Source organism: Parambassis ranga, chromosome 18 (assembly GCF_900634625.1).
Source record: "Parambassis ranga chromosome 18, fParRan2.1, whole genome shotgun sequence".
Classification (NCBI taxonomy): Eukaryota; Metazoa; Chordata; class Actinopteri; family Ambassidae; genus Parambassis; species Parambassis ranga.
This window is the reverse complement of record NC_041038.1, coordinates 6,089,061-6,106,047: the sequence shown is the minus strand read 5'-3', so window position 1 is coordinate 6,106,047 and position 16,987 is coordinate 6,089,061. Positions and strand designations below refer to the sequence as shown.

The following is a 16,987-nucleotide window of genomic DNA, read 5'->3' as shown; positions in this document are numbered from 1 at the left end:
ACATCCCTTAAGCTAAAGGTTCTTGCCAGAGATTTTATGTTAAAGCCCTTCAACAAATTACTTTGTTCCTAATTCACTTTATCAATCATTTACTTGACTCTGCATGATCTATTTCCCCCCTAAAGTTACACAGTTCCATGAAACAGGCACGGCTTCCCAATACAGTCCTATCAGTCCTGCTGATGCTCTTCTAATCAGTCATGTGGGTGGGGTCCATTGGTAGAACCAAATCCTCTGTAATGAATTGCTCTGCTCTTAGCGTCGCGCTGGAGCTGCGCAACGCCCCTGTGATTGATGGCCAATCAAGCGGGCACATAAATCTTAAAGGGGAGGGAGGGAGGCATCAGCAGTCCCCATCAATCCTGCTCTGGGAGTTGGCCAGATTAACCAATGAAACCTCTCGGTGGGGGGAAAAGAAAGTAGCAAGGAGGAGGCAGATGATATCAGTGAGCCAACGCAAACAGACTCTCCCAGAAGTAAATTGAACTTGTTGCTGACTCGGTATAATCACCACATCAAGGATGCTGAGGATATAATTCTATAGAGTGTAGCCTCGTCTATCCATCTATCCTTTATTGTTAAAACTAAAACTGTTGGTTTTGCAGTAAGTGTCAGGCATTGACCAGCTGTCCATCAGAGCTTTGACCCCTGCACCCCTTCAATGAAATAAGAAAAAGGCAGACGTCTGTGAGCTGGCAGGAAGGCCATGTTAAATGAAAACGCTGCAGCAGTGATTTAGCAGTTTTTACTGTTTGATGTCTCACGGTTTAAGTCCTGAAGTGACTGCAGTGGAGAGAGAGAGAGAGAGAGAGATGGAGGAGGGGTTGTAGTTGGCAGTTGTATATTTTAGAGATTGCTTGCGGTTTTGTATTAATGTAATGTTTCTGCTGCATCATTATTGATTGATCCCCAAAGCCAACGGCAGAAACCTGATTGTGTAGGTGGGATAGAATAAAAGCTAAATGACAGTGATGTTGCTGTAATCTCGCCCCTTGAGACAGTAAAAGATTGCTTGATTTTGTTCCACCTCACACTAGTTAAACCTTATATAACCAAATTAATGTGTCGATCCTCCCTTGTGGTATTGTTTGATGATAAGGTGGAAACAGGAATGAATTAATGGAGTGGGAAAGAAATATGCTGCTGCCAAATGAAAGGATGGGGACATTTCTCTGGTTCAAAAACAGGTTAAAGTGAACAGGGATCACTTTTTACACAATTTCCTTCCTGCAGGAAAATGCAGTGGCATGATTGGCTCCTGGCCCCTGCCCCTGGAATAGATAGCAGGATGGAAGCTGGGGCAGTGATGACGATGGCACAACGAGGGAATTCATTTTTTCTCTTGTCGTCACCAGTGCTGGCGAGAGCTGCAGATGCCCACCCATCTGTTATTATTCCGGTCATCCCTTCAGTTTTCTGTAAACACGTTTCAGTTGCAAAACTTTTCATGAAAAACAAGCAGCATAATGTAACATCCAGCAGACATTAGAGTTTCTTTTTTATTACTATATCTTATGTATTTGTTACCCCAAGAATATAAAAGTCTGTGGACAATCCATCTATAAGCTATTGTCTTTCCAACCGAGTTCCAAAGACAGCTTTACAAATGGTTCAGACCACATCACATTAGGTTTGGGCTATTGGTGAGTGAACATGCTTATGGGGTTTAGATTTTATCAATTCTAATTCCAGGCCTGGTTATTGATTTTGAAATTGTTGCTCCCATTGTTGCTCCCATTCCTACATGCCTGTTGGTTTTTTTGCCATGCAAGAATTATTTTAACTCAATAGGGAAAAGTGCAAATTTAGACTGCTATAATCAGTCCCTAATTTACTGTTTAATTAGAACATAACACTGGCATTAGCTGAACATTATGACAAGAGTGGCAGCATCTAAATTCCACTGCACTCTTGCACCATGTTTGCAGTAATTAAATGCATTTTTAGCTTGGACAGATTTTTATGGCTGCATTTTATGTTACTGTGATCTTAGCTCCATATTATAAAGGAGTATAGATGCATAACTCAGAGCCACTATGGATGAAAGCACAATATATTTAATAGTTTTTTCTAAATAGGAATGGCTTGACTCGACATGCACCCTAAACAAATGCACAAAAAACGTGATTGTCTAATATATTAACCGAAAATAAATTGGAAATCATCCAAGTAGAGCAGTGCATGTAATTAGGTCTAAACAGCTGGTGTGGAATACTAACCCAGCGGAACTTTATACAGGAGGCATTAGACAGGAATATGCAGTCAGCATTAAGCATCAGGGAAGGACAGTGGGAATCTCCCTTGGTCTCCAAAGCAGATTTAACTGTCCACGTTACTGGGGAAACCAGCTGAAGGCACTCCCTTATGAATAATTAATGAGCGGGCGTGGCCATGCAATATATGTGTTGCCATTGCAGAAGGCTTGGCTTCGGCTACCCTCTAATAACCACCATCGGCTCAGCAGAGACCTCTAGTGGCTGCCATGCAGTGGTGTTAAAACAGCAGAGCTCACAGCTGGTCATCGCAAGTGCAGTGACCTCCGACTGTACGAGAAACAGCTTAGCGTAATGGTGCATTTGTAATAATGAGTGTTCTGATAATAGGGCAGCCGTGTGCAGCTTTTGTCTCCTTCATCTGCATGCAGTGCAGTGTTCTAAGCAAGAAAGTGGGCCTTAAACTGCTCGCACCCGGAGCTGGTGGAGCATGTTTGTTTTTCACAAGGGAGGTTGTCGGGTGTCTCTGTTCCTTTAAAGGGAATCTGATTTGAAGGAGCAACAGCAGGGGAGCTGACCTTCTCCCCCGCTCTGCCTTTTTCCCTCTAGGCTTCCATGGCTGCATTCAATCAAGTGCCTCAACGATGTTTATGCAGTATGTGATGTTTATGCAATGGCTGCCCATGTGTGCTTTCATGCACGCCAACGCATACGTATAAACACCCACAGCTCCGTCTGAGTTGGAGTAACACGATGCGTTTCCTATTGGTAGTAGTGGTTTCCTGATATTGATGATTATGCCGCATTAATTATGAAAGTGTATGGGTGTTTCTGTTTGTGCTGGAGGATGTGTTAGTTAGCACAGCCTGGGCAAAATGGCTGACAGCAGTGGAACGTAATATGTTGCAGTACTTCAAGCCAAACTTTGATTGTACAGTTACTGCACCATATGAATTACCGTGGCCTGCTGAGTCCACACATACACACACGCTGAGGCCTAGAGGGATGTTTTCTGACACAGGTTGTGTTGAGGTTATAGCTGCTCGAATGCCAGGTTTGATGACTTGCTATTCCCGATCCTGAGAGGGGTTGGGGCAGGAAAGTCCCCCATGGTGACCCAGCCACGGTGTCCGCTTTCGTCCAGATCTGGGCCACCAGACTGGCCTTGTCTATTAGAGAAGCTGAAGCCTCTATATTCAGCGTGGATATATTTATGCTTGGCAGCTCTCATGTTTGCCTCTTCACCCATGTGCCTTAATCATGGGTGAGGTCACATGGGGGATAGTGTGGTCAGTGTTTGAGAGGTGGTTAGAGGTGGTTGCTATGTGCACAGACACCATGTGATTAAGGCATTCAGTAACATATATCCTCAATATGGCACAGCATTAATTTTTATAGTTTTGAGTTTAGTTCCAAACAGTGTGTGTAACATGGTGATGCCAATACGTGCCGTAAAGCATATCTCAACATGGCCGCCGTCTGGTACTTTTAAAATCAACTATAACACATAGCTTATTTGTTTTATGCTTTCATGCTGCTTCTCTTTCACACACTTATTGTGAACACCAGCTGAACCACACCCACCGGAGGCTCTGCTGTTACATGATTAATAATACAGTCTGAATAATTTAAAGTCACAATGTGTGAAATTTCTATGTGGGTGTAGTATCTAACTAGGTATTATTTAAAGCTTAAAACAAATAATAGTGTTAAAAAAATGTATAAACAACAATATGTGGTCCAACTCTGTGAGCTTCCTCTAAAGTTATGTTCATATGATTACTCGTGCCTGTGCAGCGCATAGATCCTGATGTATTTTACCATTTTAATCAGGGGAGTGGTTTCATGTCCATGTAAGACAGACTGAAAAATACAAACATATTAATATATATTATTGATTTTAGTGCTATTGCACGTTAATGCCTTCAGTCTCTGCCCGTTTCCTTTTTGCCGTCCCCACCAGAATTTGCTTTTCTGTTAACGAATGAAAAGCGCTGGTCACTCACAGAGCCCAAATGCTGAGCCATGTGTTTTTTGATGTTATTCATGTATCCAATCCTGTAAATGACAGAAGTGTTTCACCCACTAGGGGCGTTAATCAATACACACAGGAAATGTTCCAAAGGAGGGGAAAAAAGGGGGGATTGATTTTTGTGATTACCTTCATTTGGATTCTGGTGCAGTTTGCTAACCTCGGTATACACAGCTCTGCATGTAATTTTGCATATAAATGAGTCCTAATGTCAAAGTGAGAGATATCGCCTCCAAAGTGAAAAATAAATCGCAACATTAAGTCTTTGTGTAGGTTTTATTTACTTACATCAGCAGCGATTGACTGACAGCATCTGACAAAATCTTGAGCCACATCCAGGCTTCAGTCTTGGTGTGGATAGCGGGTTTGGCCACTTTTCTCGATTGTTTTGTTGCCAAAGGGAGCTCTTGTAGTCGATGGTTTTGTTAAATCACACCTCCGCTCATCACCTGCAGGAACGGTAAACACGAAAAACACCCAGGAAATTTTAACAGTTAAAATCAACATTAAAAACTGTTGTAGATATGTCATTGTATATAAGACGAAATGTTAAATGTAAAATAGATATATATAATATATATAAAGAATGCATCTGTCATCATTTTCTAATTGTCTTGAGATATCAGCATCAAGCAGTATGTTATCTCCTCTGCTGAGCACTGCTGAGTGCTCTGCGGGATTTTCTCCTCTGACCTGTAATGACTGTGGCAGCTTTACATTAAGGATAAGGATAATGACTGTACATGCCATCTAAATATACATAATGGAGATAATGCAGAGTAATCTGCTGCACATTGGCTGATATAGGATATGTGAATGTTGCACTTAAAAGCATTTAAAATCACAGAATAAATTTACTGTTCATGTGTTTAACATTTAACCCCTATCTTTGTCTTTCCTTCCGCTCTCAGCTGCAGTGCTGAAGTATGAGAACAACGTCATGAACATCCGACAGTTCAACTGCTCACCTCACCCTTACTGGCTGCCCAACTTCATGGACGTGTTCACCTGGTCCCTGCCCTTTGTTGGTGAGAAAGGTAAGCGCCCATAGACACACACACACACACACACACACACACTACATTTAGTAAGTTATACTTAAGGAAAAGAATGAGTACAGTCATCTTTATTAAATGTTGTTTACTTCAGTGAGTGGTAATCAGAATTCAATTTCCTGTGTCAGTACTGAAAATGATTTGTCCATGAGAAATATAGCACAAACAGTAATTGGAATCTGTTCAGTTAGCACATTATAAATACACTTGTTGCATGATTTACAAGTCACAAACATGACCGTGTGCAAAGATGGTTAGGTAAGGTAGGAGTACTATTTATGAGTTAGTGACAAAGAAACATTTATAAATACGGCAGTTCACAGTAGACACATGTTGGGCGATTTTCTTTTTATATATACACACACATGAAGGTGTGCTTGTGCATACACAAAATCACTGCCGAGAAGGAGAAAATGAAAGCTTAAATGTTAATAGAACTTGAACAGATGGTCCTTGAAGGCATTTGTTTTGGAGGTTAAGCTGTGACACATCTGTGTCAATTAATCACACACATAACTACGGCTGACTCACACACTCCAGGAAGCCCAGTTTAGGTGTGACCCTGCTGCACAGGGCCATTCCTAGCAATGTTACGAGGTCACGGGTGGACACTGCTGCCTGTGTGTCTGCAGTGCAGTCAAGCCTTTGTCTGTCTAACTAGTGCCATGTGATCTCTGCAGGCTGAATATCACAGTTGTTATATATAGTGATATCACATATATCACAAAACGCCGATAGGGTACTGTTTGAAAAATACATGTGATGTAATAAAATCCATGTTCTGGTTTACTTTACAGTGACTGAAATGTTAGTGAACGTACTGAGCATCTGTTCCAACGATGAGCTGACGACCGATGAGGAGCTGGATGGTAAGTGTGCAGTTTGCCTCCACTAGAGGGAGATCTCTGCTAATTATAACACCAGATATCCATTCATTCAAATCTCTATGTGCTGCAAAATACTTTCGGCTAACTCATTCAACGTGAAATGTTTAAAATAATTAGTCAAGTCCTTTTGACAGTATTGTTTAATATTTGAAATCTCTCCTGCTGTGTGTGCTCCTGGGTACAAAACAACACTGTTATTCACATAATACTGTTTTTATCATTACATAATAGTGGCAGGTTTGAGTTGTCTATTTGAACCTAGATCACAGCTTATCTGAATTGAGATGACCGGTCTTCCTCTGCCTTCCCCACCCCTTACTGCCAAACAGGAAATGATCTCAGCACCTCCTCCGCTTTCTTTTTGTGTTTACTGATGCACACGCTCTCACACATGGGTGGAGTGTCAGGATGTCGCCAGATTTCAGACATCAACACATTTAACACGGACAAAACGCTCACACTACAGTGTACATCATATAATAAACAGGTCCTCGAATTATTAGACATCCTTAAACATCAACTCATTCACTCAGTGATTTCAGTCGATCTTCTCAACACTTTCACATTTCTTGTCCTCACTGTCTACCTTTTCAGTTTTTGCAGCCATCTCCACTCATATATTTTGTCAGTTTTCACAGTGTTGACATTTGAATTGTTCTTTCCTCTCTCACTCATGATCTCCTTTTCTGTGCGTTTGTAATCTGATAATCCTTTTGTTGCCCTGCTCTTTATCTGCTATTGTTTCCATGGTTTCCAGTTGCCATTATATTGATATTTCCAACCTCACTGCATTTTCACATCTGGGCATCTCCTGTCTTTTTCTTCTTATTTTCTCTCTCTCTCTCTCTCTCTCTCTCTCTCTCTCTCTCTCTCTCTTCCATACTGTTAAGTTGTCACTCCCTTGGTTGACTTCATCTAATTTCTTTTTTCTATGTTTTCCAGAGTTTTGTGCTCAAGGCATCGCTTTTCTTTTTTGTTGTGCTTTCTTGGCTCTTTATTTCGCCGTGTGTGCCCCACCCCCCACTCTATTCCACCTCCTCCTTCATTCTGCAGCCATCCACTGATCTCTCTGTCCTTTCTCTTGTCTTCTCTTCTGGGGGTGTTTCATGAGAAGGACAGCTAATATATGCCCCCAAAAAAGGTACAAACACTTAACGGTGCTAGTGTGTGCAGCGATAGAAAAAACTTTTGTCCAGTGCTTGCTCTCTGCGTATCAGAAGTCTGTTAACTAACACCACTGTTTAAAGCACCTTCTGACACTCCTGTCGAGCCTTACTGTGTTTCAGAATGATGTTACACACTCCTGCGTTAGCATAAGAAAACAACTGTTTAGCTAACTTATTCTAGTCCTCGCTGTGCACATTAAATAAGCAATGCAGAGGGGGAGACCATTAAAATTAATGGTGGTTTATTCCACCTGAGGATGACAGGCAGCGTTTTAAACAACACATCAGCTCTTTCCTCTACCAGCTTCACACCACACACCAACTTCATTTCTATCCTTCATACTCATGCATTTTCCAGGCTGGCTCCCTTGGGCCTTGAAACTGTTATTTTGCAACAAAGATTTTGTTTTCCACTCCAGGAAAAACCCTGCTAGAGTCTCCACAAAGCAAAACACAGCACAGGAAAGTTCATACAGTGCGCTCATCGAACACGCTGAAAAGACACGTTTGGATGAGGACCATTTACAGAGGATGTAGACTAACAAGCCTGAAAATATCTACCTGGGGAAAATAAGCTTCAAAGAGATGGTAGCTCGATGCTGTTAGTGATATAACACAGACAGCATGTGTGCACTGAATGCTGAGAATTACTCAGATGTTGTGACGTGTTTATGGATATTTTGGATAATCTTATTGTGTTGTGTTCATATCTTGCACTTCTAGATCAAACTAATTGTGCAACAATACAATATTTACAAAATTGGAATGGTATGTGAAAAATTTAGAGTGGCATTCAGGGCTTGAAACAAACACACAGCCACTGCCGCACTTGGTTTATCCCAAATGAATCAGCTTGTTATTTTGTTACTTCTAAATCCTTCAGGTGCCACAGCTTCTGCCCGCAAGGAAGTCATCCGCAACAAGATCCGTGCCATTGGAAAGATGGCCCGGGTATTCTCTGTGCTCAGGTATGCAGACATGAAGAATCTACCATTGTTGTGTTACCTTCATACTACAGAATTACAAAGAATAGCCTCTATCAAGCTTTTTGTTGTACAACCCACAGCTTCATTGTTTGGGCTGTTTACAGTGACAAAGCTTTGATAAAGCCAACTTCACACATCCTACTCGGCACCAAACCACAGGCAGAAGTTAGCAACTAGCTTGTGTGAATACAGCTAAAGAGAGATAAACACAGAAAGGACTCTATCAGAGGCCAGAACATTTCTCTGTGGCTGGTTGTATAATGATGCAGTTTGGCTTATTAAGGTGACAGTCAGTCAGTTTATTACTGTGATTTGCAGGTAAATGTTAACATGGCTAAACAAACAAAGAATGGAGGTGAATTTGTACTTGTAGTTTTATAGTTAGTATTGCATTTAGCTCCAAGGAAGAGCTGCCTGATAAATAATGTATGTCCTGTGTTGATATTTCAGAGAGGAGAGTGAGAGCGTCCTGACTCTTAAAGGATTGACCCCAACAGGCATGCTACCAAGTGGAGTGCTGTCCGGTGGCAAAGAGAAGCTGCAGAATGGTAAGACTGTCACAAAGACCCCAGAGACCCCCCGTCAGTGGCCCCTACAGTGGTTTCATACACAAACACAAGTTCTCAAAATCTCAGTGTTTAGAGGATACACTACACAGACTCTTTCACTATTCCTCTCGGCAATGGTGCTGGATTTACAATTGACTGCCTCAAAGTAATACAGGATGTGTAGTTAAATGTTTCTTCTGGTGTGAATCTGTTATTCTTCTTCTCTTCATTTGTTTCATCCTTATAAGCACTAACAGCTTATCTGTATGTTTCACTTTATGCAGATCAGTTCAGTCATTTTACTGTTAAATATTAAGCCAGAAAGTCGTCCCCTCCCGAACAATTATTAATTACCGTTGAGCAGATTTTCTTTGTCTTTTGTCTTCCTGAACATGTCCCCTCTTGAAGTCTTGCGTTAACGTCTTCCTCTCCCTGTCGTTTTTCTGTATTCCACTGGTTTTATCTCAACTATTACTTGTATCTTTTTCTTTCTCCTCTCTCCCTAGAAACTGCAGGTATAATCAGTTGTGCAAGTATTCTGTTGTGTGTGTTTTTTTTTGTTTTGTTTTTTTTTTACAAAAGTTTAGACTTCAGTTCACCCTCTCATGTTGAAACACTCCAATCAGTGAGTTTGACAAGCTGCTGCAGCAAGGAAGTAAAGGCTTTACTGGAGCCACACTTTACAAATTGAGCTGGAAACAAACGGTCACTTCACTGTCCAAATCTGAGACATGGCTGTGAAGGTGTAGGCGCAGGATGAATTGGAACTGAAACAAAAAAAACTGTGAGTGAAAAGGGGATAGCTGCTGTCTGCCTTGTCATTCACAGAATAAAGCAGAAATCCAGACCACTTCCCTCTCCTGTCACGGTTCTCACACTACCTCAGCTGGCACTTTCCCTTAAAACACGCTCTAAAGTAACCACAGGATAATACTAGTTAATGATACAAGTATTAGCATCTGTGTATGTATTATTGCCCGTGGTGGTTATAGAACTAAGAGTGGAGTTTTTTGCTTTTAAATCCATCATTTCATCAAAAAAGGACTCTTTTCTTATTTATATGCTACATAGCCACATTTTGTTTTGGTCCTAAAGATAAAGTAATAAGGTTATTTACACAAAGAAGAAAGAAATCATCCCATCTTAAACTGCATCTTTAGTTGTCATACATGTCCCTCTGTGGGAGGAGAAGTGACTAAAGTTGGCAGTTGTGTGTAAATCTGAATTGGAAAGGATGGGATGCTACAGGTTCACACGTTCTCTGCATCTCTGCTGCACCATCAGTCAACACTAACTCTGCTTTTGGAGTAGAATAGGATGCTTTATGTAAATAAAGACAGACGTTCAGGAGTTTTTGGAAGCAGCTGACACTGAAAAGAACCCCGGTGAAGGTAGAGTGTTGTTCAAAGATTCCTGTTGCAACATTGGTAGAATCACATTGCTCCACTTTTTTATGAAAAAAAAACACCAGTGTGCTTCTACTGTAATGTTGACTCCATCCCATAAAGTTTCTTTTTCTGATTTCATCCTCGTGGCAGTACGTTCTGTAGTTGTATCCATTACTTTGCTTCATCCCTGTCTTTGTGTGAAAGTGATTTGTTTTACGTATAAATAATCTCGAGGATGACTGTAACGTGTTGGTAAGTGACTAAAAGGTTTCTTCAAGCCCTCATACTTCACAAAAGTAAGCCAGCACCTTTGACATCAAAAGATGCTAAAGCCGCAGTTCCAGATGCTGCTTCATGCTGCACACAACACTTACATTACCAAGCAGCACTCTCACATGCTCCTTTATCTGTCTCCATTAGTCCTATTTCAACATGTGTGCTCTTATTTGCATATCAGAAGCAGTTTTTATATTTTGTTTTAGCTTTCTTGTGCTGTATTTGCTATTGCTCTTTTTTTCAATCACTCACTTGTCAGACTTTCAAACGATCTCAAAGATCCTCCCCATGCTGCCACACACGTCTCACCTTCCCCTTTACAGATCTGGAACTCATCATAAAGCTAAGCCCCCCCCCCCCCCTCCTTCTCCTCCTCACCCTCACCTCCTTTGCTAACTTCCACATGTCTTTTGTCATAAAATGTGGAGATGACGTTAACCTTTTGTTGTCGGCATTGGCTGTCTTTGCTGCTCATTGACTTGTTCCTGGGACAAAATGAACTCCTCTGCTCACTTCTCTCATTCATTTTGCAACCCCCCTCTTCTTCTCTTCAGCTACTATTGAAGCTATTGAGGCTGACGAAGGTAAATGGGTCTGGCTGCCCTCTTCTGTTGCTTTTCATGGCAATAGACAGGGGTCTCCGTTGGGTTTTCATCCATCTCGCTGGTGCTTGAATAGAGTGTGTTGGGTGTTTGGGCTAACAAAATGTGGCATAGTATTAACAGAGACAAAGTAAGTAAGTTAGGAAATCCTGTGGTCACACGTTTTAAAGGGGAATATATTTCATAGCACAGACTTCATAATCGCAGAGGCCATACTGTGATTTTGAGTGAGTGCAAAGCAAATACTAACCTGTGCTTTATTTATCTGCAACAGTCTGTGAGGATAGTGAAGAAGTTGCTTCTTTTACATCTGAAGTATAGCTGCGAACGGCAGACAGTTGAGATGGACGCACACATCATAAAATCACATTTTATAGTAGATATAATTGTAAGATCCTCTCATGCAGTGTGACAGATATATCTTGGCAACCACACCACTTTTTATTATAAGGCAGTAAATGCACCTGTAGGCAGTCGGTAGACTAACAGGTGGACTGAATGGCTAGCTTTTAGCCTAGCACAGAGATAGTGTGTCAAAGATATCATGTAGATATACAGATCAAATACTGTATAAACTTTGTTAGAAGAAATGAGTTTCATTCACACCACTTAACTAATAGCTTTAATGTTAAATCTGTTTCTCTTACTGTAGAGGACAGTGCTGTGCCCTCACACAATACAATGAAGTCTTGCTATGAAAGTGTACAATGGCTTTCCCCTTTGAAACACCTGAAGCAGTTGTGCATTGTTGTTGCTGTATTTGTATAATGATATCACAGTGCTCTATAGACTTGAATCTGAATTGTCTGATGCTCCACAGGAGGCTTTGAAATCCAAATTGGATTTTCCCTAAAATCAGTTTTTTTTTATTTTACATCGCCTTTGGCGCAAGAACAACCTCAACTGCGAGCTAAATAGTAGTTTTGCCAGCTGCTATTTACATCGAATCTGTCCAGTACTTCCTCTTTAGCCTCATAGAGGACAGTCCATTGTAGTGTCAAGACACTTCTCTGCTTCTCTCTCTATGTGGATCCTCTGTGGCCCTGCTGTGTCGTGTTCTTTCCTGTGAGCTGCTAATAACCTGTGTCTGACCTGTGCTATGCAGCAACACAACTATGCTACCCATCATGCTCTTCTCTCCACACTCCCCGATTCGTCTTTTAAAACGATGCCCCGATTCTCATTCTAGTAAAGGGTCATCTTCTTTGCAATCACAGTCTTTACTCCCATCAAGACCCTCAGTCTTTATGAAGGGTGGAAGTGACAAAACTTTCAACTAAACTGAGCTGATCAAGCTGAATATCGAAATAAGTCCACATGACATCAGATGTGCTGTGTATGATAAGGTATATGTCACCCAGCAATGACAACAAAAGTTGTTCATGGTGTTTTAATGCATTTTAAATATATTTGTCTGCTGCAGCACTGCACGGGGCGGTGGCCAGTCAAAGCAGACACATTAGTTCCCTGTTTTACACATGTTAAGCTAGTGTTGAAATACTTGAAGCACGCCACTGAATAAAACAAAACCACTACCTCAACTTATCCAGTTCTGTGGAATTCTAATACATCTGTTAGTTATTTGTCTCCTAATTGTACTATTCACTTCAGCTTTGATCCTATTTTTCGTCAATTCCATCCTAAGTTGTGACTTCCACCTCTCATAACTTCAAGTGAACCCTTAATTGCTGCATGCTCCAAGCAGACTAAACAAGTCGTTAGCACCCCAAGTACCTCTGTAGTGTCTTTGTACGTGAGCTCAGTCTCCACGTAGTTCTATTTTGTGGAAGTGAATGTCTCAGTGGGCTCCACTCTCGTCTTTTTTTCCTCCCCTTCTTCTTTTTTTTGTCTCTTTTACTCTCCTTCTTCCCTGTTGTCGTTTTAAGCTGTCATGTGACGGGGTCTTTTGGATGTTTGGGGTCCTCAGGTGTTCTGAAATATGCCTGTGTCAAGATATTGTTTAATATCAGCTACATCTGTGGCCTTATAATGTACAGTGTTGATGATTTGGGGAATGGCCACTAGATGATTCTGTATTGTAGATAATCTTCTGACAGATTAAAACATGGATTAATGGCACAGTGAACACCGGTTGACCCTGATGCCAGGAGCGCCCTTAATAGATTTAGAAGGATTATTGAATCCTTTTGTCTGTCCAGCTACATTCTTTTGAAACACTGGTAAATGACCTTTATACTGTTTATCTTTTATTTTATCCTTCATATTCTGATATATATTGTTTTTCCTTAACAACACGATACATTTAAACAGTTATATCAATAGTTCAAAAGTGACTGTAGCTGATAAAGAGTCGAGAAGTTCAGCGTAGAGTATGCTTTCACTTTCCTTGGTAACATTCTTCATTTGTCCTCTCAGGCTGCATTCAGCAGTAGTTAGCTTGACTTAGCTAACATCCAGCAAAATTGAAGGCTGAGACAAAATAAAGTGTCAGTGTCTCTTTTGTCCATTCTGGGCTTCTGTAGAAACAAGTTGGCACTACGTGGCTTGCTCTGTTGAACAGGGCCCTCTGTGGATCTTATGTTGATATAAAGGAACATTTCTGTCTAATAAAACATGACAGCTTGTAGTTTAAAGTGATTCGTCACCTTCAAAGTGAGCCAGGCTAGCCCTTTCTTTATGTCTCAGTAATATGCTAAGCTAATTAGCATTTACCAGACTTAGAAGAGTAGAATTGGTCTTCTCATCAGACACTACACAACAAAATGCTTCTGAACTATTTCTAAAGCAGCATCATGCAGGTGTCATTAGTGTACATAGTGCCTTTTCATGGATGAGCTGTAGGTGAATTAGCTCCTCAGATAACCAAAGACAACGTGGGTCATGGGTGAATGTGAGCAAGTGTGTGACCCCATTCCTTTAATCGTCTAAATGCCCACTCTGAAATCACCGCTTGATTTCTCCCGTCTCCCTCCCTCCTTCTTCTTGCATCTCAACAGCCATCAAAGGATTCTCGCCCCAGCATAAGATCACTAGCTTCGAGGAGGCCAAGGGCTTGGACCGCATCAACGAGAGGATGCCGCCGCGGCGAGACGCTATGCCCTCAGACGCCAGCCTCAACTCGCTCAACAAGGCTCTGTCCTCAGAGACCAACGGCACAGACGCCAAGGGGAGCACCAGCAGCGGCAGCAACATCCAGTGAAGGTCAGCAGCAGCAGCAGCCGCCGCCTTGGCCAACAAGGCTGCCTCAAACCCTTCTCTCCAGCCTCATCATGGGTGATGGAGTGGGAGTGTTGGAGTGTGGAAGAGGGGAGGAGCAGGGGGGGAGGCATCTGTGGCTCACACTGGGGGGACATCTCACTTGCTAGTCTGGATATGCCTTCAAATATTAGTTCATAGTCAAATCTGCTAAGTTATTGCCAGGTCACATTTCTGCGGGGTCAGGCCTTAAAGGCGCCCGACTGTACTTCCCACCACAGTATGTCAGAGGCAGAGAGGGACAGAGAGATCTTAACAGTGATTGATTTTCTTTCTTTTTTTCTTGAAGAGACCCTTGTTCATTTACACCGAAATGGAAAGTCGTGTAACTTCTTACTAACTATTGTACGTTTACAAAAATACAGCACTAAAAAGGACAGAACATGAGATAATGTTTTTAACATAAGGGTGTACAAACTAAATAAGGACTATTTATTGATAACTTTGTTTTGCTACTCTTATAAAATAGCTCTGAAATTAATTAGGCAGTCTTAAAAAGAATGTTGCAATGTTGTCGAAATGCCAAATAATGGAACGTTTTATGGTTTTGTACATATTATGCTTACCTCAGGTTCTTTTGGTGTGTGCTTTGACCTGATTTTTCTGTATAATGGCTAAATAACTCGGTAATGAATACCTATTTTCTTGAGTTTCATAACTGGAATTTACACTTACCTATCTATCATTTGCAAATATGTTTATTTTTTGTCTCTTTTGGAAGGGGGGGAAAGGGTAGTTTTATTGTGGCTTGCTGGAACTGAGTGTTAATTTTTCTCTTTTTAAGTATTGCGAACAAAGTTAAAAACAGAGAACCTATATTGTGTAAAAAAAAAAAGAAAAAAAAAGATTACAATAAAGTGTCTGCCTATGCATGTTTTATAAAAATCAAACAAAGGAAGTAGAACATCTGAATACCTTGGCTGTGGAGGCCTGTTTTGAAATATATTGCGCTTTAGTGAACATATACTGGAAACGTATACCTGCATACTTTCAATTATCACCATGATGCTCTATGCCTTCAACTTCTTTTGTAATTGAAGCATTTAATTATCTAAGATGGATGAGAAATCATATTTTTAACCTGCGCTTGTAGGTGCACACAGTCCAATTAAGCATGTTTGACAATTCTTGTGAGGTGTGTGGTTACATGTGGAACTCAAAAATGCATGATTAGCTGTTTGTGTCATATAACAGGTGAATCGGTTTTGTTTTGTAAATGTGCCACAGAAAGTGTAATTTGATTATTATTATTATTATTATTATGACTATTATTTGGAACTCTGCTTTGTATATCAGTTACAGGTTTGATACTGCTCAATACTTTAAGATGAAACAAAAAATACTTAGATCTTTTTTAAGAACTGCTTAAGTGCCCAAGTAATTCACTACACGACATGAAGCCTTGCTTTTTGTAATTTAACTTCAAAACTGTTGGCAGATGAGGCATGCACTTGCAACTATGAAAAGTATTTTATATAACTGTTCAATAAAAATGTGCATGAATTTCAACTTGAAATGAACCTGTGTCTCCTGTGTGTGTGTGAGAGAGAGACCTCCGGGAAGTAAGGACAACATATCAAAGCTGATAGATGATTGTTTTCGTAGTAGTCTGCAGGACAAAATGTAAATCCACACCCTGTCCAGCTCCTCTTTTTCCTTACTCACACCCGTGTGCCTCCACACATTTCTCCATACTAGTTTTCCACACATCCCTCCGCTCCGCTGCTCTCCCCTCTCCTCAGCAGAGTATAAAGCTTTTCTTCTTTTTCACGCTTTAATGCCTGATTCTAACTTAAACTGAAGAAATTAACAACAGAAACAACAGGATGATAATATTTACTTCAGACCTCAGAGTTGAAGAGGTTAAATTCCTAAAAAACAGAGTGTTGTGCTGTGTATGAGTTCCTCTGACTGAAACACTTGCTGTTGGCTGCACAGTGAGCAGGAGGGAAACAGCTCTTTGCCAATGCTTCAACAAAGGTGTTTCCTCTTCATCAACCTTGGTGACTTCTTTGATTAAACTCAGGAGGTAAAGCCAAGAATGCACAATCATACCTGTGAGACAGGCAAACATCTGCAGCTTCACTCTTTGTATGTGGGTTAGAATACACACAAGTCATGCTAATACACACACGCATTAAGTGTCTTTCTTTTGTTTCTTCAACTAATATCAAACATAACATTTAATAAAGAATTAAAGGAAGTAAACCCTGACATCCTGTTTTTTTGTTTGTTGTTTTTTTTTTGGGAGGGCCAAAAACAACAGGAGCTTGCATGTTGTCAGAGAATGACAATGAAGTCACGATAAACGCTGCAGAGGGCAGCTCAGAAAAGAGGCAAACCATGCAGGGAGTAGCTGCTGTATTCTGTATGAAACATGGAAGTATTGCAGTGATTTGTCTCAGCTGCATGTTTATCTCCTCGCTTTGCGAAGGCATTGTTGCATAAACAGTGGAGAATAGTAAGACGTCATGGCTGGTATTTGAGCGGCTCCCATGGGCTGTCAAGTCTTTGTCACATGTTCCACTCATTATTTGACAGAAACCCTTCTGTGATTGTATCTTTCTCAGTTTGTAAAGCTGAATTTTTAGTCCAGTTTCTCTGACTGATCGCACGTG

The 16,987-nt window shown here is 40.9% G+C and overlaps 1 protein-coding gene across 2 annotated transcripts in view; it reads left to right on the top strand.

Annotated features, from left to right (window-relative positions):
• LOC114450629 (serine/threonine-protein phosphatase 2B catalytic subunit alpha isoform) overlaps positions 1 to 15,885 on the top strand; it is a 54,891-nt gene extending 39,006 nt beyond the window's left edge. Inside the window, exons 9-14 of one of the 2 annotated variants that reach the window (XM_028428839.1) lie at positions 5,157 to 5,282; positions 6,098 to 6,169; positions 7,302 to 7,328; positions 8,237 to 8,321; positions 8,790 to 8,887; positions 14,111 to 15,885. In XM_028428839.1, coding sequence (XP_028284640.1) covers positions 5,157 to 5,282; positions 6,098 to 6,169; positions 7,302 to 7,328; positions 8,237 to 8,321; positions 8,790 to 8,887; positions 14,111 to 14,313 — 611 coding nt within the window. In that variant the 3' untranslated portion in view covers positions 14,314 to 15,885. The remainder of the gene's footprint in view (positions 1 to 5,156; positions 5,283 to 6,097; positions 6,170 to 7,301; positions 7,329 to 8,236; positions 8,322 to 8,789; positions 8,888 to 14,110) is intronic. The other variant, XM_028428840.1, reaches the window with a different exon arrangement.
• Positions 15,886 to 16,987: the final 1,102 nt, after the last annotated feature.